Raw genomic sequence first — 26441 nt, forward strand, 5'->3', positions numbered from 1 at the left:
GACGGCCACCTGCTGCATACGGGGGTAAGAGATGCCTGACGTCATAGCCCGAACGCCTGGGATGCAGTGGGGAATCACTGAGCACACCCGAACCAGGAAAACCCCAGCCTCGGCAAGACAGCTGGGGATGATGCCAACGCGATGCAGGTGCTGCAGCGTAGCTGGCAGGGTCTCAAAGCAGCTTTTTTAAAAAATAATTTAATTTATTTATTTGACAGACAGAGTTAGTGAGAGAGAAAGAGAAAGGTCTTCCTTCGTTGGTTCACCCCCCAAAGGGCCACTACGGCTGGAGCTACGCCAATCCTAAGCCAGGAACCAGGTGCTTCCTCCTGGTCTCCCACACAGGTGCAGGCACGCAAGCACTTGGGCCATCCTCCACTGCCCTCCCCAGCCACAGCAAAGAGCTGGACTGGAAGAGGAGCAACAGGGACTAGAACCCAACACCCATATGGGATGCCGGCGCCACAGGTGGAGGATTAACCAAGTGAGCCATGCCGGCCCCTCAAAGCAGTTTTGGTGAAAATGCTTCAACAGTGATAAATCCCTTTGAAATAAATGAAAAAAAAAAAGGATATCTTCATAACAAACAAACAAAGAGATGTGAAAAAGAACCAAATGGAAACTATGGAAATGAAAAATACAATAAGTAAAAACAACAACAACAACAACAAAAAAAAAACACAAAGCCTTGAACTCCCTGCAGAGCAGCTATGATAGAAGTCCCGCCAGCACACTTGAGGACAGAGCAGTGAAGGAAGTGCCTTGGGGCAGGTGGGGGCTCACAGCCGGGTCAGGGAGGCCAGCGGGAGAGGGAGAGCGAGAGGCAGGGGGCTGGAAACTCCCCAACTCTGGGGAAAGACAAAGCTACAGATTCGAGACGTTGACCCAACTCTAGCCTACCTAGCCAAAACCCACACTGAGCCCTCGAGGTTCATCTGAAAACCAGAGGTGAAGAAACCAGTGTTTGAGACAGGGAGAAACAGCCAGCATCACGCAGCAGAGTCCACGTCCGGAAAGCAGGGAGCATTTGTCACGTTCTGAAAGCAGCTGGTCTTGGTCTCGGATCTGCTGACACCGCACCTCGAGATGAAGGAGAAAAAGCCTCGGATGGAAGGGAAGAACGTGTTTTGAGACCTGCCCTTGAAGCGTGAGTAGAGGAAGCTTTCTCAACAAAAGAAATCAGCGAACGGCTGGGCCTCCCAGACTGGAGGGAAAAAAGAACAGAAGCAGCATCAGGGACGACATCTTTGACCTCTCCAGTTTCCTAGATGTCCTGATTGGAGCAGCAGCTACCAACCCTCTGATGTGGTATGCCAGTTACGTAGAAGAAATAATCATATTTTAAGCATGGAGAAGCTAGAAATAGTTCTCTGCTAGTGCACCTGGGAAAGCAGCAGATGATGGCCAAGTGCTTGGGCTGCTGCCACCCACGTGGGAGACCTGGATGGAATTTTGAGCTCCCTGCGTAGGCCTGGCCCAGCCCTGGCTGTTGTGGCCATTTGGGAAGTGAACTAGCAGATGGTAGATTTTCTCTCTCTCTCTGTGTCTCTATCACTGTCTCTGTCACTCTGCCTTTCAAATAAATAAATCTTCATTAAAAAGTTGAGATGATAAAGGGATTAATTAAGACACTGGCAGAGTGGCTGAAAGAACCCGACTATAGGCTGACTGCAAGTGTGTTTTCCATGACATAGGCTGAGAGTCAGGATAGAAAATATATCACGTAAGCTATTTTTAAAAAGCAGCAATGGTTTTATTGATAGAAGATAAGTACTCTTCAGAGAAATAACCAGGGACGAAGAGGGACATTGAGTGATGAAGTGATCAACCTACCAAGAACATAGAGCAGCCCTAATGTGTATTCACCAAACACCACAGAGCTTCCAATACATGAAGCCAAACTGACGGAGCTGAGAGGAGAAATGGACAAACTTGCGATTCTAGAGGGGACTGCACTCCCAGCAGTGGATAGAACCGGAAGAACTGACGCCATCAACCATCAGGACCTGACACATCCATAGAGCTCCCGCCTGCCCGTAACCCCACAGTCCACGTTATTTCCAGCTGCCACAAAGTAGTCACCTACATAGGCCACATCGTGGGTCATAAAACCACCTGAACAAATGAAAAAGCATGGAAATTATAGGATAGTTTCTCTGGACGTAATAGAATCAAACCAAAACTCAGTAACAATGAAAATAGAAAAATGCCCTCACATTTTGAAACTGTGCCTGATAGATCTGGAGTAGCTCATGGCAACTTCCTGGGGAGTGGGCTTCTGGCTAGAAAGGACAATGCAAAGCATGGGCGGAGAAAAAATCTTCTGTTAGCCTGAAACGGCCAGGAGCGATGAGAGGGGAGATGCGGAAGTTCGTGATGTGCTCAGGAACGTAGCGCCTGAGCCCCGTCCTGATCTGGGGGACATTTCCTGTCCTCCGACTCCTGCGAGAGGAAGAGCCCATGCCTGGAAGGGGACAAAAGCCAGATACATTGCCTTCCCAGAGTCCTTTGCAGCCAGGGAATGGACGCAGGGTCTGAGTCACACGAGTCACCTGCGCCTTCCCTGGCCTGGAGTGGCAGACAGCGGAGGCTCAGGTGGCAGCAGCTACTCTTCAAGTTCTAGTTTGGGGGCAGCAGTGAGTGGCTGTGCCTCCAAATCGGGCCCCGTGGCCTGGGTGTGGTTCTCGCGTTAAACCTTGAAGCTGGCCGGCGCCGCGGCTCAACAGGCTAATCCTCCGCCTTGTGGTGCCGGCACACCAGGTTCTAGTCCTGGTCTGGGCGCTGGATTCTGTCCCGGTTGCCCCTCTTCCAGGCCAGCTCTCTGCTGTGGCCAGGGAGTGCAGTGGAGGATGGCCCAAGTGCTTGGGCCCTGCACCCCATGGGAGACCAGGAGAAGCACCTGGCTCCTGCCATCAGATCAGTGCGGTGCGCAGGTTGCAGTGTGCTGGCCGTGGCGGCCATTGGAGGGTGAACCAACGGCAAAAGGAAGACCTTTCTCTCTGTCTCTCTCTCACACTGTCCACTCTGCCTGTCAAAAAAAAAAACAAAAAAACAAAAAAACCTTGAAGCTTAGTTTTGCAGTTTCCTAGCAAGTACTTTTAATGAATTCATTTTCTTTCCATGAATTATTTCAACACTTAAATCAAAGCTTTTATTGCTTGAAATTAAGAATTTGTGCTGAGAAAGGCTGCAAAGACAGAAGGGCAGGATCACAGTGGGCCTTGGATGCTGTATTTAAAACTATGCCTTGCGGCCGGCACTGTGGCGTACCGAATAAAGCCACTGCCTGCAGTGCTGGCATCCCAAATGGGCACTGGTTCAAGTCCTGGCTGCTCCACTTCCGATCCAGCTCTCTGCTGTGGCCTGGGAAAGCAGTAGAAGATGGCCCAAGTCCTTGGGCCCCTGCACCCACGTGGGAGACCCAGAAGAATCCCCTGGCTCCTGACTTTGGATTGGCCCAGCTCCAGCCATTAAGGCCATTTGGGGAGTGAACCAGTGGATGGAAGACCGACCTCTCTGCCTCTCCTCTCTCTGTGTAACTCTGACTTTCAAATAAAATAAATAAATCTTAAACAACAACAACAACAACAAAAAAAAACCACCATGCCTGTGAGGAAGAATGGCCGAGGCCAAGGTCGTCAACTACAGAGTGACCAGGGCACACTTGGGTGTTAACACCAGTTACAAATCACACGTGCCTGAGATAGAGTAGGCCTTGTAGATTGGAGATTTGTAGGGAGGAGGTCAGGATGAGAGCAAAAGGTGACTTCCTGGCTTTAATGATTGTTACACACACACACACACACACACACACACACACACACGAGATGAATGGGAACCAGCTGATAAGGAATTTAAGTTTTATTGATTTGAGAAGTAGAGTTACAGAGAGAGGGAGAGACAGAGAGAGAGGTCTTCCATCCACTGGTTCACTCCCCAAATGGCCACAACAGTCAGAGCCGAGCTGATCTGAAGCCAGGAGTTTCCTCCGGGTCTCCCGCGAGGGTGCAGGGGCTCTAGCACGTGGGCCATCTTCCACTCTCCCAGACCATCAGCAGAGAGCTGCATGGGCAGAGGAGCCCCTGGGACGAGAGCCGGTGCCTGTGCCGGATGCCGGCGCCGCAGGGGGAGGCTCGCTCGCTACACCACCACGCCGGCCCCAGTGCCAGCAAAACCACGTTGCACTGTCAGAGTCAGCACCTCGACATCGCCACGGTGAAGACAGAACAAACGATGTCATCACGATAAACAGTTTGGGGAAGACTGTTAGACAAAATTATGGACTGAGAGAAAATCCATGCAAGTCATGTATTTGGCAAAAGACATATTTACCATATAACAAAATTCAGTGTTAGAAAATCCAGTTAACTGACGAGCAAAAGACACGCCCAGGCATTTCACCAAAGAGGACACACAGATAGCAAATAAGCACATGAAAGGGATTCAACTTCATTATCTGCTAGAAAAATGCAAATTTAAACCATACAAGATGTCACTGCGCACATGTCAGAATGGCTAAAATAAAAATGAGATGGTATCAAGGGTTGCTGAGGGTGTGGGTGTGGGGAGCAACTTGGACTAGACTAAGTTACTGGAATTAAGACTTATTCTATGCATCTGCTCTCCCACAATATGGTGCTGAGAAGGGAAACAGCTTCTACACAGCTGCTTCCAGTTCAACCAATAAACTGTAGGACCTGCTCCTGATTGGAGGAGAGCAGCGTACTCGGCGTGTGGGTAGCAGAGTTGGGATTGGCGGAAGAGGACTATAAAGGAGGAGAGAGACAACATGCACCAGGAACATCTAAGGGGAACATCTGAGGGAACACCTGTGCAGCCCCCGAGAGAGCCGGCCGGCGGTGTGCCGCTCCCCCGCGGAAGTGGGGAATGTGGCAGGGGGAACCGCCCTTCCACGGAGGTGGAGGGGTCGGCAGCCAACCCGGGAAGGACCAGCAGCAAACCCGGGAAGGGCCGAGCAGACGAAAGAACAGCGCAGGGTCCTGTGTCGTTCCTCCACGAAGACGGGGAACGACATAATGGTGCCGTGACTCGGATAGGAAGTCTAGGCAGGGTTTAGTGTCGTTCCCCCATGAAGAGGGGGAGCGACATGTGGGGAAACTGGATCACTCATCCACTGCTGGCAGGAACATGAAACTCTGAAAAGTTCCTTTTAAAACTAAAAACAAGGGGCCGGCGCTATGGTACAATAGGTTAATCCTCCGCCTGTGGCGCCGGCATCCCATATGGGCACCAGTTCTAGTCCCGGTTGCTCCTCTTCCAGTCCAGCTCTCTGCTGTGGCCTGGGAAAGCAGAAGATGGCCCAAGTCCTTGGGCCCCTGCACCCACGTGGGAGACTGGGAAGAAGCTCCTGGCTCCTGGCTTTAAATCGGCACAGCTCTGGTCGTCCCAGCCATTTGGGAAGTGAACCAATGGAGGGAGGATTTTTCTGTCTCTCCCTCTCACTGTCTGTAACTCTACTTCTCAAATAGTCTTTTTTTTTTTTTTTAAGACAATTAACAGCTTATCAATTTGGGACAAAATTAGCTCAAACATCAAACTCATGACATTAACATATATATATATATATATATATATATATATAAACCTAAAAATGAACCTACCATACTATTTGAGCATTTGTCCCAGATAAATCAAAACTTAATTGCAGGGTCAGTGCTGTGTAGCAGGTTAAGCCCATATGGGCGCCGGTTTGTGTCCTGACTGGGAAGCCCTTCCGATCCAGCTCTCTCTGGCCTGGGAAGGCAGTAGAGGATGGCACAAGTGCTTGGGTCCCTGCACCTACATGGGAGACCCAGACGAGGCTCAGCTCTGGCTGTTGCAGCCATTTGGGGAGTGAACCAGTGGATGGAAGACTTTTTCTCTATCTCTCCCTCTCTTTCTCTGTAACTTTGCTTCTCGAATAAATGAAATCTTTTTTTAAAAAAACTTATTTGCAAGCAGAAACTTGTGCACAAATGTTTGTAGCAGCTTTATATTTTTTAAAGACTATTTATTATTAATTTGAGAGGTAGAGTTATAGACAATAAGAGAGAGACAGACAGACAGAAAGGTCCTCCATCTGCTGGTTCACTCTCCAGTTTGGCCACAATGGCCAGAACTGAGCCAATCCAAAGCCAGGAGCCAGGAGCTTCTCTTCCAGGTCTCCCACGTGGGTGCAGGGGCCCAAGGAATTGGGCCATCTTCTACTGCTTTCCCAGGCCATAGCAGAGAGCTGGATCGGAAGAGGAGTAGCCGGGACTCAAACTGGTGCCCCTATGGGATGCTGGTGCCACAGACAGAGGATTAACCTACTGTGCCATGGTGCCGGCCCCACAGCTTTATCCTTAATATTAAAAATAAATAAACTGCTGGCGCCATGGCTCAATAGGCTAATCCTCCGCCTGTGGCGCCGGCACACCGGGTCCTAGTCCCGGTCGGGGCGTCGGATTCTGTCCTGGTCGCTCCTCTTCCTGTCCAGCTCTCTGCTGTGGCCTGGGAGTGCAGTGGAGGATGGCCCAAGTGCTTGGGCACTGCACCTGCATGGGAGACCAGGAGAAGCACCTGGCTCCTGCCAACGGATCAGCGCAGTGCGCCGGCTGCAGCAGCCATTGGGGGGTGAACCAATGGAAAAGAAAGACCTTTCTCTCTCTGTCTCTCTCTCACTGTCCACTCTGCCTGTCAAAATTAATTAATTAATTAATTAAATAAATAAATAAAATGAATCTTAAAAATAAACAAACTACCCGAATGTCCTTCAGTGAATAGATGGTGATCAAGTCTTGGAACAACCATATCATTAGTGTTACTCAGCAATAAAAGAGCAAACAGGTGGACGTTTAGCTTAGTGGTTAGATGCTAGTTAAGGGGGCTGGCGCTGTGGCGTAGTGGGTAAAGCATCCCATATAAGGCTCTGTCTCAAGTCCTGGCTGCTCTACTTCCAGTCTAGCTCTGCTGTGGCCTGGGAAAGCAGTAGAAGATGGCCCAATTCCTTGGGCCCCTGCACCCATGGGGGAGACCTGGTTGAAGCTCCTGGCTTCAGATCGGCTGAGCCCCAGCCATTGCAGCCATTTAGGGAGTGAACCAGCGGATGGAAGACCCCTCTCTCTCTTTCTCTGCCTCTTTCTGTAACAATGCATTTCAAATAAATAAAAATAAGCCTTCATAAAAAATACATGGATTTAGGCTGAAAACCAGCACGTCGCATCACAGAACCCACACAGCAGCGTCTCAGCACGCGGGAGACGTTTTCACTGCTGCTGCTCCCTGGCTGCGAACAGGGCTCCTGGAAGCCTGCAGAGCCACAGAGGGGCTAATGGCGTGTGTCGCTTGTGTGGTCCCAGCTTTGATGTTGTCATGTGCTTTTGCTTCCCATTTGGACAGCGCTGGATTCGGGGCTCATCACAGCCCACCTTTTCCACCCCTGGCATGGTTAAGAGCGTACTCGTCTGTCCCTCCATCCCTCCTCTCTTGACTGCTCTCTCTCTCTCTCTCTTTCCTGCCATTACTACTTTTTCATAGCCTCAAATAAAGATGCTCATTGTGTATTTCCTCCTGCCTGCCCCGTTCTTGTTCTGGGCTTTATTACAGCGTCCTAAGGCGGAGTGTGCAGCCCCTCAGGGGCGTCTGCAGAGTCCGAGCAGCCAAGGCCTCTGCGCCCTCTCGGGCAGCTTTTCCATGGTGAGGAGCCTTGTGTTCAGCAGGGAGAGAGGGAGACAGGTCAATGACACAGAACCAGCCTTTGGAAAGCCGGGGTGTCCATTTCTCCTTCTCCCCTACTCATTCCTAACGGTGTTAAATAATACAAAATGCCGACACGACAGTCCTTTTGAACAGTGGCAGAGACCTGTAATGTAACGTTGGCACAACTTTAAAGCCATGAGGCCTCCCGTTTAGGTCTTAGCAGAACCCATGGCTTCCCTGCAGACTCCTACAGAGCCTCGAAGCCGACGGCAAACGACACTGTCGTTCCCGCTTGTGTGGAGGGAAGAAACAAAGAGAGCGCCGAGTTCCCTGTACAGATGACCTCTCGTTCACCATTTATGGGTTTCTTAGGGCTTTGGTATCAACTGTGACCATGTGGTGCAGATACACAAACCTATTCATCTTGGGAGAGAAGATATCTTGTTGTATTTTTGATATAGCGCCTTGAATTCTGGAAGAAAAAAAAAAAACAGAAAGATCCATGTCAATGCAGGGTGCTGATGCTACAGCTGACGTCCTAAGTCCTTAAGGGGGGCTTGCGAGCGGTTCCCAGACCCAAGCAAGGGAGTGGAGGTTTCCTTTAAAGCACAGTGCATGGCTCCCCTTCCCCCCTTTTCATCTCTGAAGGGAGCAGACCAAGCACCTGCTGGATGCCCCCTGCGCATTCAGCCATCTTTAATGAGTTAAGGGGCCGGGGACGCTGCTACTGGATATTTCCTGGAACTAACACCTAAGACAGCGAGATGTCTTTAGCTGTTGGTTCGCTAGTCTGTTGGCTTTGTTAGCCTTCGATGGTTTCTGTTCTAACCATTGTGGCATTCCATGGGATCTGGCTCCAGCCACTTAGAGGTGCTTCTGAGACCGTCTGTAGGCTGAGCAGGACAAACTGTGTGTGTGCGCGGGGGGGATACAGCAAGAATGGCCACGTGCCTGCCAGTCCATCTCCGATGCCCTGCGGTCGTAGTGGGGCTTGCGGTCACCCAGCCTCTTGAGGATGCCCTGGTTCTCCACGGTGATCCTCACCAGCTCCCGGTTCCTTGTTTCCCTGTTTAAGCTGAAAAACACAAAGCCACAAAACAGATGCGGAAGGAAGTGCTTCTCCTGGGTGGGGTGGGAGAGGTGCGTCTGCTGAGCCGTCACAGACGCCCGCACTGCGGGGAATGTGCACGCCTCTGCAGGTTTGACCGAGGGGGGGGGGGGGTCCTAACCCCACTGCAAGATTCTGCTTTATTGGTCTGGGCTGGAGCTTGGGCGACACCATCTCGCACACGTGCCCCAAGGATTATATAATGTGAAACCAGGCTTGAGAATCTCTGCTTTCTTTTGGGGGCGGCAGGGGAAGGGCTCTTTTTGGACAAATCACAAAAGTCTGGCGACAAGTTTTGGTTCACCTCCCGCTCCCGTCTCCAGACATAGGAAAGGGGTCTCCGCATCACCCACTCCAAACTCTCCCTGGCACACTCCCCACCACACTGTGCTGTTGCTGTTGCCATAGACAGCTCCCCTGTGGGGTTTTACTTCTGAGGCCATACGTATGTCATTTCATCTCGGACGCCTGGTGCCTGGAACACTGCCTCGCGGTCCCAGCTATGGTGCTGTGGTCTGAATGTGTGCCCCCGCCCACGGTTCGTTTCCTGAAATCCTAACCTCCAAGGTGAAGTGTTGGGGGTAGGGGGACCTGGAGAGGTGATTCGGTCACCCTAAAGCAGGGTTGGGGGACTTTTTTTTTTTTCCTGCCAAGGGCCATTTGGGAATTTATAATGCCCTCTGCCGGCCACGCAGAGTTAGCAACTTAAAAGTCAGCCCACGGTTGCCATGAAAGGGCCAGGCCAGGTGATTTCACAGGCCCGGTACCCACCCCTGCAAAGGGATTAGTGCCCTCATAAAAGAAGTCTCAGGGAGAGCCCCACCCTTCCTCCAGTGTTGAGTGTTGTTCGTAAGCGATTGGAGTACGGTGTTTCATTGTAGCTGCAAATCGAAGTTAGCTGTAACCCTGGCCAAAGCCCCAGTCGGGACGTTTCCCCTTCCTCACCACAATCTCTCTGCCTATCCCTCGAGATAAATACCCCGAGGTGCTCCCCTCACACAGGAGAACCTCGCGTGAAAACCCAAAGGAAGGGCAAGTTTGTCTCCCAAACACTGAAACGAAGAGAAAGAACTGTACCTCTTGGAGAAATACTCGTTCCAGCAGTCCACCTTGGCGGGGCCGCGATGGGCGTTGGCGATTTTCTGACATAGCTGCTTATTTTCATACTCGATCTTATCGATTCTCTTTTGTTCACCCTGGGAAGAAACCCCACCCACATGGGGGTGTCATGGCTCCCCCACAGTGGCTGAGCCACCCTCCTCTGGGACTGCAGGAGAGGAACACGTGGGGGGCCAAGCTTAGGGAGCTGGGGGCAGGGGATGGGGAGGCGGCGCACCGACACAGGGGCTAGGTGGGTACTTAGCAGGCTCTGGGGAAGCCGGGCCTCTTTAGGGCTTAGAGAAAAGACCAGTAAAATCTGGCTGCAGACAGCCAAAACAAGTACCTGTAGTTTGCTCAGTTTTAAAATGTGGTGTGTGTGTGCCGCTGGAGGCTTGGTGTCCACGGTCGGCTTCACTGGGGCAGAGGAATAAGAGAGAACATCGTTAGAGCACAGGGACCCTGGAGCTTAGCAAACCTCCGCACGGGGGCCTGACAATGACCCTGACCAGTGAGCGTGACGATCATATTCCAGTTCAGGAATTTCAATTTGGTATAATTTCCCAAACTGACCTCAGCAGAAATGGAAGAATGGTGAGGACTAGAACAAGTGACACTTAGAGAGATGAACGTCCTCTTCACCCAGCGAAAGAGCCTCTCTTCCGTCTCTTCCCTGAAGTCCTAGCCTCAGGTTTACTTTGGTTTAAAGAGTTTAAAACGAGCGCCTTGGATGGAGCTGGTGTTGTGGCGCAGGGGGCTAAGCCACCTTTGCAACACTGGCATCCCGTACTGAAGTGCTGACTTGAGTCCCAGCTGCTCTGCTCCCAATCCAGTTTCCTGCTAATGCGCCTAGGAAGGCAGCAGAAGGCAGCCCAAGTACTTGCCACCCATGTGGGAGACCTGGGTGGAGTTCCTGGCTCCTGGCTTCTGCCTGGCCCATTTGGGGAGTGCACTGGCAGACGACAGATCTGCCTCTTCCTCTCTCTGTTGCTCTGCCTTTCCATGAACGGAACCTTTCAAACAATAAAACGAGTGTCTCCCTTAAACAAGCTTCCCGGTGGAAAGTACATTCCGTTACTGATGCTGATGTACACCGGACTAAACTCAGCGTTCAGCCACGTCATCCTGAAGTCACGCAATGATCTGGTTTGTGTCAACGTCTTTGCGCTGGAAACTTCAGCGTCCAGTCCAAACAGCCCACCTACCTATTTGTATTCTATTCTTGTGAAATACGTAGTGGCCGAAGTCCAGTTTCTTCCTGAAGGTTGTGCTTTGCCTGTGATTAGAGACGATAACAGGGTAGGCCAGATAATCCAGAGAACTGTTCATCTTCTCTTCCTAGTCTCACTTCAGAAATGAGCACCCGGGGCCCTCTGGGAGGTGCTTAGGGCCCCTGTGGCAGGTTGTCATAGCTACCCAGTTGTGACATCAGGGACAGGGCTCAGAGGAGGAGGCGCAGCAGCAGGGCACGGCCGGCTGCCTCTGGGCTTCTGTTCTCAGTGCTAACGCAGGCCCCGGTCAAGATTAAGGTCGAGAGACTCGGAAGCTCTCCCACCTGCCTGGAACGCAGATGCTGCCAGCGCGGGAAGGAGAGGCATCAGCTTCCGGGGAAGGTGAAAGGTGACCTTGAGAATCGGATGCAATTCCTTCATTTCACAGCCGAGGAACTAAAGGGCAGAGCGGCAGGGAAGCGGTGCAGCAGCCAAGTCAGTGCAGAGCTGGGCACAGGAGGTGGGAGTCTTGATTCCGGGGGCCACATTCACCCCATTCGGGGTAGGGGGTCTCGGAGGAGAGAGCAGATTTCCTCCAGGACAGAGACTGTGTCTTTGGCACTAAGGGGGAGCTCAGGACAGGCTGAGTGCTGACGCCAGGTGGCACCTGGTGGGCTGGCCGCGGGTCTGGGGGTCCGCATGCTAGCACCGGTCATACCCTGTGCCAAGACAAACGACGAACACTTCCTGAGTGCTTACTGCTGGTGCTGGGTGCTTTCCCTGAGTGCCGCATTTAGTCTTTCCAGCAACCCTCGGAGTTCGGTGTTCCAGGCTCCAAACTACTTAGGACCAGAAAGAATTCAGATGTCGGATTTTTTTTTTTATTATTATTTTGGACTATTTGCACTTACATACTGAGCTGTCTTAGGGGTGGAGCCCGAATCTAAACATGAAATCCATTTGTGTTTCATATGCACCTGAAGATAAGTTTATACAATAATTCTGGTGCTCCTGGTGTTGACTGCGACCTGTCACACAAAGCCAGGCGTGAACTTCCCACGCGTGGCGTCACTCACTTCCGTGCTGCATGTCGAGCTTTGGGGCATTTCAGGTTTTTTTCAACTAGGGATGCCCGATCTCTGTTTCAGCAAACAGGCTCAGAGAGGTTCATTCTCCAGGGCCAGAGTTCCAAGCCTGGCTGCTCAGGGCTCCCAGTTTTTAAGCAGGATGCTGATTCTCCAAGAATGGTGAAAGCAGGTGGGCTGGGGGGCGGGGGAGCAGCACTTTAGCCCACTGCCTGCAGGGCAGGTGCTGAGCCTGGGTCCAGGCTGCTCTGCTTTGGACCCAGCTCCCTGCTAAAGCACCTGGGAAGGCAGCAGAAGATGACCCAAGTCCTTGAGCCCCTGCCACTCACCTGGGAGACACAGAGTTCAACTCCTGGCTTCCCCATGGCCCAGCCCTGGCTGTAGCAGCCATTTGGGAAGTGAATCAGCAGATGGAAGACTCTCCTCTCTCTCTCTCTCTCTCTCTCTCTCTCTCTCTCTGTGTGTGTGTGTGTGTGTGTGTGTGTGTGTGTCACCTGCCTTTCAAGTAACTAGGGGAGAAGGGGGCGGGGAGCAGATGGCCCTAGAGTAGTGCCTCTTAGACTTAGACCTTGGTAGGGGTTTCCTGAGGTCGGTGGGTCAGACTGGGGCGGAGACTCTGACAAGCCCCGGGGGATACAGCAGGGGGCGTCAGAGCGGGAACCCCGGTGCCCCAGTCTTCCTAAAATAATCTAAGCGACACCTGGTTGCACCCCGACAACAGGAACATTTATTGCGCCCCGCATTCGGTTCAGGGAAGGATGTGACTGCATTTCCCACTTTACAAAGATCCAGAAGCAGCTGAGCCGGGGCTGGGAGAGGCCCCCGAAGCTCACGAGCCGAGGCCGCTCGGGCGCGCGCCCCGGGGTGGGGGGGTCTTGAGGAGCGGCCGCGCGAAGCCCGGCGGCGCGCAGCCTCCCCGGAGAGCAGCGCGGTGGCCCCCGCGCCCGGCGGGCCCGCCCCCGGGGCGGGACGGGGCGGCTCCCGGCTCGCCAGCCCCCGCCCAGCTGACCCGGCCGCTCTCCCCTCGCTCGCTCCTGCCCCGGCGTGCAGGGCCCGGCCGCCGCCATGTCGGGCCCGTTCGAGCTCTCGGTGCAAGATCTCAACGACCTGCTCTCGGACGGCAGCGGCTGCTACAGCCTCCCGAGCCAGCCGTGCAACGAGGTCACCCCGAGGATCTACGTCGGCAACGCGTGAGTGCCCCTCGGGGCCGGCCCGGTCGCCCCTCCCCGGGCGCCCCGCCCACCGGGGGCTACGGCGGGGGAGTGGGGAGGCGCGGGTGGGGGCATCGCGGGCGCGGCCACCATTCCCGGCCCAACCTCGGGGCTGGGAGGGGGCCGGAGTCGGCGCCCACCCCCGCGTGTTTGCCAGAGCGCGGTCCTCCCGCGAAGAGGGGTGCGCGGAGCCCCCGGGGGTGCCCTCTCCAGTCTTGGAGTTCGGCCTTGGGCGGGGTCGGCTACCATGTTCCCTTAACAGGTGGCCCTCGGTCGCCCGGCCGGTCTCCTGCCCGCGCATCATGTGACAGCTGCCTGGTTCTGCAGTGAGGTCACCGCGGAATGTCTGCCTCCGTTGCCATGGCAACGGGCTGACGTCTCAATCCGGGCGTGGAACTTTTCCTGTCCCAGATCAGGGAATCAAAAAATACCTGAAACGTGGGAGTCCGGAAAGCTGGGCCGGGGTTTCTTGACCTCTTCTCCCACCTTCCAGACAGGGTTTGACTTGCATGGGCTTCTAGAACCATCCACCGATAACCCCCCTCCCCCAAACCATCACTTGGAAAAGGCTCCCATCGCAGTCCTCTCACCACCAGGGAATGCATTTATTATTGATCACTTACCAGGGCTTCTTAGTAAATTGATTTTCCGGTTCTCTGTTCTTTAAACTACCTATCAGCATTTCTCAGCAGCGGGAGGGACCCAGGGTTACCAATTCTGGGAGGCACTGAAATGCCAGCCAAGAGAAAGAATAGATCAGATGCTGGTACAGCCCCGTGTGCCTGCCCGGGAGCATGTGTTGAAAACCTGGAGCTAACCCTCCTCTCAGCTTCCACAGGGCAGCGGGTGGGTGGCCCGGATGGCAGAGCAGTTGTGAGCACAGGATTGCGGTTTTGTTCGTGCGTGTAGCCGCCATCCTGCCAAGGACGGCCGCAGAAATGGGAATCCATCGCCTGGCTAGGAGGGGTTGGAAAGGCCGGTCCCAGCCTCCCGAGGACAGAGCTCATTGCCGTGCCATCCACTCCCGCCCAGCACCTGCTGTGAGCCAGGCACTACAGGGTCCACGAAGAGCAGGAGGCATCAGGAAGGGGCAGGTGTGTAGGCTGTTGCATTCATATCAGCACCGGGAGATGAGGGGAGTGACCTCAGAGTGCTTCCCGTCACCACCACCTGGCAGTCCTGGGCAGCATCACACACTGGACAGCTAAGGCAGAGTCCCTCGGCCTCAGCCAGAGGACCCAGGAATTGCAAACTTCTGGGGGTACTTTCTGCCACCCCCCCAATAAGTGGGGCTTGGCTGCCTCGGGAGCCATGCTCACTGGGGCAGACCCAGGTGTTCCACTGTAGACCCACCTCCTCCCTGAGGGGAAACCAAGGCTTCAAACATCTGGTGGGAGCTGGCGTGCTAACTGCTGATGGGGTGCTAAGTGCCAGTGGCATCGAGAACACCTTGCTCGCCTGCGAGGCAGATCTGACCTTGACGTGGCCTGGTGTGTGTGTGTGTATGTGTGTGCACACGCGTGTGTGTGGTGCTAGCAAGCAGGAGCTCCTGGGCACCCAAGTGTCATGAGCACCTGGACTCCCCCACCCATTGGGAGCCCCTCAAAAAAGTCCGGCCCCCAGAGCCAGAGCCTGTGTGAAGGCCCGTTTTCCAGGCCTCTGGGTTTTCCCATGGTGGGCATGGGACGCCGTGAGATGGGAGACGGTGGGGCTGGGTGTCAGGAGAAAGGAGGTCTCCTCGAGGCTCCATGATTGGCAGCGCGTGAACCCACACCCGTCCCTCCGCCTGCCCTGCGGGGCCAAGGTTAAGCCCTGTGCAGCGGGATGTCGCCACCCCTCCTCCGTGCACGTGTCATAGAAGTGCAAGCCGCTGTTTGAATGGGGATGTTGTGTGGTGGAGTGGTGGGGCGCTGTGATCCCTGAGCGCAGGCGTCTTGGAACCCCTGCAGTTCTCTTGGGGACTCTTGCTCCCCAAGTGCCAGCTTACCCGAGCGAGCTTCAGGAACATGGCGAGCGGAGTGTGGCTGGTCCCACTGGACGGCGGGGCAGGGCTGCCTGGCACGGGACAATGCTGTCCTCCCATTCACCAGGTACTTACTCTGCATCTACCACACGCCAGGCACCATAGCAGCTGCTGGGGAAACAGACCTGAAGCAGATCTGATTCCTGCCCCCCGGAGCTCCCAGCCTGGGTTTATAAATAAACAAACAAGCGCAGTCGTGCATTGGAATAGCAGCATTTGTGGGGCCGGTGTTGTGGCGCAGTGGGTTGAGCCGCTCCTTGCGATGCTGGCATCCCAAGTCACAGGGCCAGCTTGAGTCCTGACTACTCTGCTTCCAATCCAGCTTCCTGCTAACGTGCCTGAGATGGCAGAGGGCAATCACCCAAGCGCTTGGGTCCCTGCACCCATGTGGGTGCTTAGGGCAGTTCCTGGCTTCTGGCTTCGGGCTGGCCCTGGCCTGGCTCTTACGGTCATTTAGGGAGTGAACTGGCAAATGGAAGATCTTTCTTTCTGTTGCTGTGCCTTTCAAAAAAGAAAAAAAAAAAAGATTAGTAGCACTTGCCATGGCAATGTGGCATTTTACAGCGAGGGAGCTGAGGCAGAGAAAGGTGAAGTGTCGCTGAGGGTTGCCTCGCTGGCAGGTGGCAGGCTGGTGTCAGAGCCAGGCAGTCTGGGGTGTTTGAGCCCTTGGCTGTACCCTACGGGCACGGGGGTGTGACTGCAGGTGGATGTGGAGAGGAGGTGACACTGCCCAGGGCGATGAAATATGAGAAGTTTCATGTCCACAGAGCAGGGGCGGGGTGGGCGGAGCGCAGCCCAGGGAGGGGGTGAGCCTGGGCGTGAAGCCACCAGGCTATTTGGGGAAGATGCCGGTCATGAGATACGGCTGGAGTGAGGGGGCGAGGTCCCAGGATGAGGCTGCAGAAGCTGGCAGGGCCCAGGCCCCAGAGGGTTTCTGTGCTTAGCCAAGAGGCTTCGATTCTTGCCCGTCTTCCCCAGCTGGGGCTGCCAGCCGGTCGGTTGATCAGCTGCTGCCGCTGTCTCCTGTCCAGGTCTGTGGCTCAGGACATCCCCAAGCTGCAGAAGCTGGGCATCACCCACGTCCTGAACGCCGCTGAGGGCCGGTCCTTCATGCATGTCAACACCAACGCCAACTTCTACCAGGACTCCGGCATCACCTACCTGGGCATCAAGGCCAACGACACCCAGGAGTTCAACCTCAGCGCCTACTTTGAAAGGGCTGCAGACTTCATAGACCAGGCGTTGGCTCAAAAGAACGGTAATGGGAGAAAAGGGAGGAGGAGGACGCACCGTGGTCCTGGGGGCAGGAGCGCCAGGGCTGGTGGATTCGGTGCTTGGCCGTGGGGTGTGGACCCGGCTCTTTCCTGCGCCTTCCTCTACCACCCTCCGTGTCGCGTGCCCCCGGTCCCCTGGAGGCTCTGCTCACAGCAGTGCAGCCAGCTCTTCCTCGGGGCCCTTCCTTTCTGAGCAGCAAGTGCAACCTCCCGTCCCAGCCCAGTGGCCACCTGCTCCCACCAGCACCTGGCAAGAGGAAGCGGGGCGGCTGGGGGTCTGCAGGCTGCAGCCCACGCTCCCAGTCTTCCAGCTGCCCTCTGAGTGCTTCCTGCAGCCCAGACAGAAGGTCGGATGGAAGGAGAATGGCCTTGGGGCTGGCACTCGGAGGAGGCGTCAGTGAGAAACCCTAGAAGGCCATGGGGCAGACATGAGCTCGCAGGCTGGGCCACTTCCGTTTCTGTCTGGAGCTGTTTGTCCCAGCTTCTCCCGCCCTCCCTACCCCAAGCTGTCTCAGGAGAGGGGAATCCACCTTGTTTCTTTTCTTAATGCTTATTGATTCATTTACTTGAAAAGAGTCACACGCACATGCTTGCACACATGCATACACACACACACACACACATACAATCTTCCATCTGCTGGTTCACTCCCCAAAAGGCCGCATGGCCAGGGCTGGGCCAGGTCAAAGCCAGGAGCCTGGAACTCCATCTGGGTCTCCCACAGGGGTGGCAGGGGCCCCAGCAATGCCAGGTGCACGAGCAGGGAGCTGGATGGGAAGTGGAGCAGCCAGGACTTGAACTGCTCTCACACGGGATGCAGGCATTGCGGGCAGCAGCTTTAACCCCTGCCCCGCGCCACCGGCCCCAGGCAGTCGGCCTTGTTTCTGTGGCAGCCATGCTCCTCGGGCCTGGCAGCCGCCCCGACCAAAGGAGTCGCAGTAGATACAACTGGATAGCCGTGCAGGGCTTGGGGGAGAGTCTGCAGGCTTCGTGGTGACCCGCCGCTGTCTCTGCCACCCTCACCCACTCCCCTGCAGCTGGGTTGCACTCCTCCCTGTGTGGATGGAGGATGAGTGTCTTGCTCTTGCCCGGTAACAGGGATCACTCGTCTCTCCAGGAACCTGGAGCTCTGGCTTTGCTTCCTGTTCTGCAAACACACACCTTGAGCCTTGTGACCTCTGCCTTGGCCCAGGTGGGCTGGGCCTTCAGTCTGGAGTGCCCTCGCCTCCCCCAGCCAGTTCTTCCTTGTGCTTTCACACTGGGCACAGTATCCTCTCCATGACAGGCTTCTTCCACACAGGCTGGTGCCACGGCGTCCCTGTCTCTCTCCCCAACACCTCATGTAGCATCATGCACAGTAGGGGACATGAATTCCCTGCGCCTCTAAGACTGATTGGCCAAGTGAGTGAACAGACTTGTGCTGGCCTCCAACAGGGTGCAGGACCTGGGCCACCTGGAAGCCATTTCCAAGAGCTGGGGGACTCAGAGGAGGGAGCACTCACTTCTGGGGAGGCTTCATGGAGGAGGTGGCATCTGGGCTGGGTCTGGAAGGCCGAGTAGGCTCTGTGTGTCATGGGCAGGTGGTGAGGCGGCCACTCTGCAGAGGGTCCCAGCGTGGGTCCAGGGTGGGGGAGCTCCACTCTGTAAGCTTTGGGAAAACTGGCCAGAGGTAGAGGGGCAGGAAGGGGGGGACTTGGCTTCCTGATTTGGGAGCCACTGGGCAAGGAGGGTGGAGTTTCAGGGTAGGGCAACTCTTTGACTCTGGGCTAGGAGATCCCTGCTGAGTACTGCCCGGTGGAGGTGGCAGTGGGCGCTCACTCACTCACTCGGGATGGGGGGCAGATGCTCACTGAGCACACGGGTGCTGGCGGCGTGGGTGCCAGAAGTGGGGCCAGTGGCATGGGTGTCCTAAGTCAGCGCCCCACAGTCCCTGCTGTTGAGAAATGCCTGCTGTGTGGGGGCTTCTGGAGGAGGTGACCGGGTGCCACCGGATGATGGCTGGCAATGGGGCAATTTGTTGAGTGCGCACCTGTGCCAGGCATGAGGCCGGACCTTTGCATGTTGTGCAGCGGTACCGTCCGCACAGACGAGAAGACGGCAGCCGTGGGGTTAGCTGGGTCTCAGAGTTAATCACCAGCGTGCCAGTCAGGGTTCTCCCGACAAATGGTGTTGGCGTTCCTCGGAGGACCTGCCTCCTGTGACTGTCACAGCTGGTGAGCCTGGAATCTGTAGGGCTGGAAGCTCGGTGGGAGTTCTGTGTTCAAGTCTCCAGACAGAATGGCATCTTTCTCCCAGAACCTGTTTTTGTCTCCAGCTGATTGGGGGAAGCCCACATTCTCCAGGCCGTCGCCATGACTGCTTGGCATGCTGCAGATGCCTGCTCAGCCACAGGCTGGCCAATGCTTGACCGAGCAGCCAGGTGCTCTACATTCGCCACGCTGACATGTGTAACCAGATTTTGTAGGGGAGCTTTGCGAGGGCTTTTCCTTTTCTTTTCTTTTCTTTTTCTTTTCTTTTCTTTTCTTTTCTTTTCTTTTCTTTTCTTTTCTTTTCTTTTCTTTTCTTTTCTTTTCTTTTCTTTCTTTCTTTCTTTCTTTCTTTCTTTCTTTCTTTCTTTCTTTCTTTTTTCATTTATCTATTTATCTAAAAGGCAGAGATGCTGTGAGAGAAAGAGAGAGAGAGAGTCTTCTGTCTGCTAGTTCACTCCCCAAATGGCCACAATAGCCAGGGCTGGGCCAAACCAAAGCCAGGAGCCAGGAGCTTCATCCAGGTTTCCCAAGTGGGTGCAGGGGCCCAAGCACTTGGGCCATGTTCTGCTGCTTTCCCAGGCGCACTAGCAGGGAGCTGGATTGGAAATGGAGCAGCTGGGACTTGTACCGGCACCCGTATGGGATGCAGGTGCTGCAGGAGGCTTTGCCTGCCATGCCACGGCACCAGCCCTGAGAAGGTATTGTTGTCTGAATGTGTCCCTCATCCTGTCATAGGATGGGATACACAGTTAGGTCAGATGTTGCTAAGGCGAATAACACTCCAATCAGCAAGTCAAAATTTAAACCAAGGGGCCGGCATTGGCCTAGCAGTTAAGATACTGGTTAGGACACCTGCGTAGCTGGATCGGAACAGCTGGATTCGATCCCTGTGTCCGGCTCCTGTTTCCAGCTTCCTGCTGATGTGAACCCTGAGGGGCAGCGGTGATGACCCGAGTAGTTGGGTTCCTGCCACCCATGTGGGAGACCCAGATTGAATTCCTGGCTCCTAGTTTTGGCTCCCCAGCTGTTGTGGGCATTTGGGAGGTTGAACCCAGTGGATGGAAACTCTTGCTATGTCCCTCAGCCTCTCAGATAAATGAATAAAAATTAAAAATGTAAACCAAGGTTCACACGGCTTCCAAGACTTGAATTCCTATGCCAAGGAAGGAAATGCTTGAACCGGCACAGGAGGAGTGGGAGTTTACCAGGAGGCCAAGAGAGTCTGTTCCAGGCAAGGATCGGCACGTGGGAGGCTGCAGGCAGCTGGCCTCCTAAGCCACCCCGTGGCGACCAGACCACCCTGCAAACGCGGACCAATGGGTTTGTGTCTTGGCAGGATCCTGCCACGTGCTGGCTGGAGGGTGGCTTGGTGGTGGTAAGGGGGCAGGGAGAGCCCTGTTTCGAGGTACTGAGGGTGAGGCGCGCCAGGACCTGAACAGAGCGCTCGCTCTGTGTGCAGAGTGGTGGTGGCAGAGAGGGGCCGAGGTTTGCGGCTGGCGGGGCCTTCCTGCAACCTGCTAGGGTCTCACTGGCCATGGCCGCTGGCACCTCCTCCTCACTCGTCCTGCACCTGTGGCTGGGGACACGGCCCGGGCAGCATAGATGACAACAGCCCTGCCTCACAGTGCTTGCTCGTCAGCGGTGGATGGCAGCGGCCAGGCCAGAGGGGGCACCGGCCTATGTAGGGCTTGGGAGATGAGACCAGGGGTCAGGTGGTGTGGGCTGGGAGCGGGCAGGGAAGACCCTCCTGGGTAGAGGGGGGAGGACACTGAGTGGCACCTGAGGAGGGAGGCAGTGCAGGCTGGCACGAGGGAGGAGGGGGAGCAGGAAATGACGTCAGAAAGAAGGGCCAGCCTTTGGAAGAGCCATGAGGGGGTGTGTGTGTGTGTGTGTGTGTGTGTTGGTACTCGGTATGCACACTTTTTTTTGAATTACGTTGTTGAGGTATAATTGACATTCAATAAACTATACATATGAGAATACTTCAAAATGTTTCTGAAAACATGGCATTAAAATCATTTTGGTGCAAAAACTTTAGTAAACCCATAAATAATTTTTTAAAAGATTTTTAAAATTTTATTTGAAAGTCATAGTTACACAGAGAGAGAAGGCGAGTCAGAGAGAGAGTGAGAGAGAAAGGTCTTCCATCTGCTGGTTCACTCCCCAATTGGCCACAACAGCCGGAGCTGCGCCAATCCAAAGCCAGGAGCCAGGAGCTTCTTCCCAGTCTCCCATGCAGGTGCAGGGGCCCAAGGTCTTGTGCCATCCTCCACTGCTTTCCCAGGCCATAGCAGAGAGCTGGATGGGAAGTGGAGCAGCCAGGACTAGAACCGGCACCCATATGGGATGCTGGTACTGCAGGCGGTGGCTTTACCTGCTACGCCGCAGTGCCAGCCCTCCATGGATACTTCTGCCTTCTGTATTATGTGTATATGGTTCCCACGTCTTGACAGTACGCAGCCCCTGGTGTTTCAGGCGTGCGGTTCCTGCATCCTGAGGGTGCGCAGCCCCTGTGCAGCCTTCACCAGCTCCTGGGTCATGAGTGTCTCCGTCACCCCTGGGTTTCCTCCTGTCCCCTCCTGCCCTGTCCCTCCCTTCCCCATCAGCCCCTGATGTGCTGTTGCCAGAGATGAGGGGTGCAGTCTAGCGCTTCCCGGAAGTGGAATCACACAGTGCCCCTTCGCTTAGCGGAAGCATTCTGAACTTCATTCAGGTTGTGCCCAGCGTCAGTAGCTGGTCCTTCTTGTCGCTAAGTAGTGTTCTACTGCCCCCGTGTACCAGTTTGCTGAGCCGTTCACTTGATGACGGACATTTGCGTTGTTTCCACATTTTGTCTTTAAGAGATAAAGTCCATCTAGAGGTTGGTCAGAGATTTGCACACAGCCACATACCAGCCGGGGGTCAAGAAAGAAAACGCAAGGCACCAGCATCCCATATGGGTGCTGGTTCGAGTCCTGGCTGCTCCATTTCCGATCCAGCTCTCTGCTGTGGCCTGGGAAAGCAGTAGAAGATGGCCCTTGTCCTTGGGCCCTGTGTGGGAGACCTGGAAGGAGCTCCTGGCTCCTGGCTTCGGATCGGCTCACCTCTGGCCATTGCAGCCGTTTGGGGAGTGAACCAGTGGATGGAAGGGCTCTCTCTCTGTCTCTCCTCTGTAACTCTACCTCTCAAATAAATAAATAAATCTTAAAAAAAAGAAAGAAAACACAAAAACCCAGTGTGTTCCCCACCCGCCCCTCCCCCTGCTCCCATCTCGGTCACTGGAAGCCGTTGTGCCTACTTTTCTGCTCTCCGGGGACCTGGCCAGTTGTGGACTGTTGCACTCATGTATGTGGTTTGAACAGCTTGGGCCCGCCCTGAGGCCTGCTGCCTGTGGACATCACGGTACGCGTGGGACAGGGAGCACATGTGTGGACGCGTGTGCGCGGCTGCGGTGGCTCCTGGGGCCGTTGTCCGAGGCGTGTGTCCTGCTTGGCGCCCCTGCCACACGGGCGGGGCCACTCGCTCCACATCCTCCCAGGCGCAGGTGCTGCCTCCGTCCTCCTGTGGCCGTCCTGGTGGCCGCACAGGGGCACGCGTGGGAGTCAGCTTTTCACTTGCATTTCAGGGGCGGGATTCCGACAAGAGCCACGGTCTGGTTCGCTGTCCCCAGCCCACCGCGTCTCCCTGTTGTCTTGCAGGCCGGGTGCTCGTCCACTGCCGCGAGGGTTACAGCCGCTCCCCGACCCTGGTCATCGCGTACCTCATGATGCGACACAAGATGGACGTCAGGTCTGCCCTGAGCGTCGTGCGGCAGAACCGTGAGATCGGCCCCAACGACGGCTTCCTGGCCCAGCTCTGCCAGCTCAACGACAGACTGGCCAAGGAGGGGAAGCTGAAACTCTAGGGCGCCCCCTTCTGCCTCTGCTCCGGAGGTGCACCCGGGGAGGCCCCGGCGGAGGACGGCCGCGCCGCCACGTTTAGGACCCACAGTGTTCCCCGCTCCCCGCGTCACAAGGCACTTGCCCACGCGTCCGTCCCAGCACAGCCCGGGGCCGCTGCCCCCAGGAGCACGTCAAGAAGCCTGCCGAAGAGGGCAGTCTCGCTCCCTGGTCGTCCTGCCCCGTAATTCACGGTGTCCTCTCCCTGAGCCGGGACCCAGGAAGGCCTGTGCGCGCCGCCCCGTGGCGCAGGGCAGGAGGCGGGGACCTCAGCCCCTTGTGCCCTAGTCCGCGGGCGGTGCCAGCGCAGGCCCCGGCGTCCCCGCCACGTCTGTCCCCCCGCGGTCCTCTCAGCCTTCCACTTCCGCTCGGAGCGGAGCGGCCATACCTGCTGCTGGGTGGAAGCGGCCGCCAAGACTGTGTTTGGATGTCTTCCTTAGGATTACAGGTGCCCCAGAGGCCCCTGGGTGGGCCAGCCGTTTCTCCCGGAGGACGCGCCCCCGGCCCCGGGGCTCGCCAGCGGTGCCTCTCTGGGAAGCCCCAGTTGGCCGTGCGCTGCTGCCGGCTGTCCGCCTCGGCGGGCTCGCGCCTGCTGGAAGAGCAGGGGCCTTGGGCGTGGTGTTTTGAAAACGGGGTGTTGAAGTCCAGTCTATTTCAAAACCGCACCATTTGGAGAATTACAAGTGTTTTGTCCTGAATGACGGCGTTGGGCGGCTCGGGAGCTCACGCCGGCTGCTCGGCGTCTCCGTTGCTATTCCAGGCCCTGGAGGAGGCAGTTGGCCAGTGACGGTGGGGAGGGAGGGTTGTGAGCCGGGGGTGCCTTCTGAAACGCAGCCCTGGGATGAGCAGGCTTCCGGTGGCCCTGATGGTGCCAGGCCAGTGCGGGAGCCCCGGTGGGACTCAGCCGGGCAGGACGGAGGCATCCTCTTCGTGCCTGTGCTGGATGCAAAGTGAGAGAAAGACCATGTTTACTGACAGTGAGGGTGATGTCGGGGTGCACAGGTGCTCCGGTGTGTGTGCTCTGCTGTGGACACATCTTGTGGGGTGTGGCCGTCACTGGGACGTGCTGCTGTTCGTCTCTGGGTCACTCTGGGTAGTGCTGGGGGTGGGGGGAGGTTCTCAGCCACAGTCCCAGCAAGCGAGCACAGAAGTGTTTGATCAAAGGTTAGGGACTGAACCTCCTTATTTATGCACCAAATATGTAGTGTGGTCTGTGTGGGTGAGCCAGGCTGCCAGAGGCCTGGCCCCGTGTGAGGACACGGGCAGGATCTGTGCAGGTGTCTCCTGCAGGGGAGGCGCCATCAGGGACTTTTGTCGCGCGTGTCAATTTAAATTCAGGTAGTGTTAATATGTGGATGTAAGGAATGTGCCTTTCTGGGAGTTGCACAGCTGGGTGGTCACTGACCCCTCTCCCCTGAGCTGCCCAGGTAGCCCCACCTCCGTGAAATGACTGTCCGTGGACCTGTGCCGTGCTTTCCAGCTTTGGGGGGCTTCGCTGCCCCGCCCACGTGGCCTGCAGTGGTGGAGCATACTCACGTGTTGTTAATAGGAAGGAAAGCACTTGGAGGTCAGGATGGCCAAGGGCAGGGCTCCCAGGGTCGCTGGGCTCTTTGTTAAGGCAGAGGCAAGACGCCAGGGCTGCCCTTCCAGACGCTGGTTCTTTCTCAGCACAGCCCTTCAGCAGGAGCCCCTGGAGCCGGAGCTGTGGCGCGGAGGTGTCACTGCTGCTTGGGGCGCTCACACCCGCGTCGGAGTGCTGGTGCGGGTCCTGGCCCTTCTGCCTCTGACCCAGTTTCCTGCCGATGTGTCTTGGACGGCAGCAGATGACAACTAAAGCACTCGAGGCCCTGCTACCCATGCAGGAGACCTGGATGGAAGTTCAAGGCTCCTGGCTTTGTCCTGGCCCAGCCCTGGCTGTTTCATGCATTTGGGGAGTGAACCAGCAGATAGATGATCTATCTCTCTCTTGCTCTGTCATTCTGCCTTTCAGGTAGATGCAAATAAATAAAACACTTTTTTTTGAAATCTTTTTTTTTTTTTTTTTTTTAGTTAGAGACAGAGAGAAAGGTCTTCCTTCCATTGGTTCACCCCCCAAATGGCCACCATGGCTGGAGCTGCGCCAATCCGAAGCCAGGAGCCAGGTGCTTCCTCCTGGTCTCCCATGCAGGTGCAGGGCCCAAGCCCCTGGGCCATCCTCCACTGCCTTCCCAGGCCACAGCAGAGAGCTGGACTGGAAGAGGAGCAACTAGGACTAGAACCCGGCACCCATATGGGATTCCGGCGCCACAGGTGGAGGATTAACCAAGTGAGCCACGGCGCCGGCCCAATAAAACATTTTAAAAGAAAAACGAGCTGCCCCCTGCCCCATGCCCCATGCCCAGGAGAGTCCAGGTGCACTGCACGCGCCCTCCTGGCCCCGCTGACAGGGCTAGAACATGCGGCTGCTCTTACAGGTGTCAGGCAGCATCCCTACATCACAGCCTGCCGCTCTGCTCCTGGAAGAGGTGCAGGTGCTGTGCCTCCCATCTCACGCCCCGGCATTGGTCGCCTCACAGGACAGCCGTGGCTACCTAGTGAACGGAGCAGCATGGTGTGGCCAGTTAACCAAGGGAGGGCCCCTGAAGGCCTCTCTGTGGGCGCATGAGGATGCTAACTTGGGATTTCTTAGTGGTCTGTGTCCCAGGAACCTTACCCTTTCTTTTTGAGATTTATTTTTAACTCCCCGTAAAATGAACGTCTGTAGTCTAAGAGCCAATGCCTGCCCAGCTGAGTGGGAGCTGTTCCTGGGCAGCTCTCTACCCACTGGGGATGCAATGGGATAGGAACTCAGGGTGCCCTTACCCCCTCCCTACCCCTGACCCCCGTCTGCGACCCAACAGAGCCCCACCCAGGCAAATTAGAACACCAAGTGGTTGTCTTCTCTATCTTAAAGCAGCTCCCCTGCCACTGAGTTAGCTTGAGAGCAGAAGCCCACTGCCTGTCAAAAGAGGGAGCTCGCCCAGAAGACCTCAAGGGCCCCCTTTTGGCTCTGACACTGTACGGGTCTGTTAGAATCCCACTTGGATTTAGCATCGTCTGCAAAGTATAGGATGTGCTAGGAATAATAATATTATGGCCAGCAGGTGGCGCTGCGCTCCGCCCGTGGCAATGGAAGGATGGGAAGTGGAATGTTGGTGCCTTTTGTGTTCCCAGTTCGTGCTAAGATGCTAACAATGTCCAGATGCTAATGTTTTAATCAAAATAAGCACTTGTCTTAAATACGAGGATATGGGCTTTTCTTGCAGGGAATCTTCTTTGCCATAAAACTGGTGTCAGGAATCACTGAAGAGCACAGAGCTGGTCCTCTCCCGAGGGGAGACTGAGGCCGTCCTGGGTGCGTCAAGCAGATGGGCTGCAAGTTCCACTTTAGGACCTGTTGCCTCCTGCTCGCTTTGGGGGTAATATGATCGTGAGAGCGTGATTTTCTGGACAGAAAAAGGGAAGATATGAAAATGATTTTTTAAAGACAAGTTTAATGTCTGCTGTATCGCGAATCAGTGTTAAAACACTAAGGTTGTAACCAAAATAAATGTCTTACATGATCAA

General features: G+C 55.5%; 2 protein-coding genes across 3 annotated transcripts; one reads left to right on the top strand and one right to left on the bottom strand.

Moving 5' to 3' along the window:
* Positions 1–8011: 8011 nt before the first annotated feature.
* On the bottom strand, positions 8012–16441 carry CFAP97D1 (CFAP97 domain containing 1). 2 transcript variants are annotated; one of them, XM_002719426.6, is made up of 5 exons: positions 11092–11978; positions 10233–10303; positions 9866–9984; positions 8632–8755; positions 8012–8152 (listed from the first exon to the last, which is right to left on the bottom strand). In XM_002719426.6, exons 1-5 carry the CDS (start codon positions 11213–11215, stop codon positions 8096–8098), a joined length of 495 nt encoding a protein of 164 aa, XP_002719472.1. In that variant the 5' UTR covers positions 11216–11978; the 3' UTR covers positions 8012–8095. The 2 variants fall into 2 exon arrangements, 1 of the variants encoding a protein (XP_002719472.1); XR_016223596.1 differs by lacking the exons at positions 8012–8152; positions 8632–8755; positions 11092–11978 and adding an exon at positions 13825–16441 and having other exon boundaries at positions 9922–9984.
* DUSP3 (dual specificity phosphatase 3) lies at positions 13104–26441 on the top strand. Its single transcript, XM_070060634.2, has 3 exons — positions 13104–13372; positions 16448–16674; positions 22617–26441. Exons 1-3 carry the CDS (start codon positions 13248–13250, stop codon positions 22820–22822), a joined length of 558 nt encoding a protein of 185 aa, XP_069916735.1. The 5' UTR covers positions 13104–13247; the 3' UTR covers positions 22823–26441.

Source organism: Oryctolagus cuniculus, chromosome 17, assembly GCF_051225735.1.
Source record: "Oryctolagus cuniculus isolate XC-2025 breed Fujian yellow rabbit chromosome 17, ASM5122573v1, whole genome shotgun sequence".
Lineage (NCBI taxonomy): Eukaryota > Metazoa > Chordata > Mammalia > Lagomorpha > Leporidae > Oryctolagus > Oryctolagus cuniculus.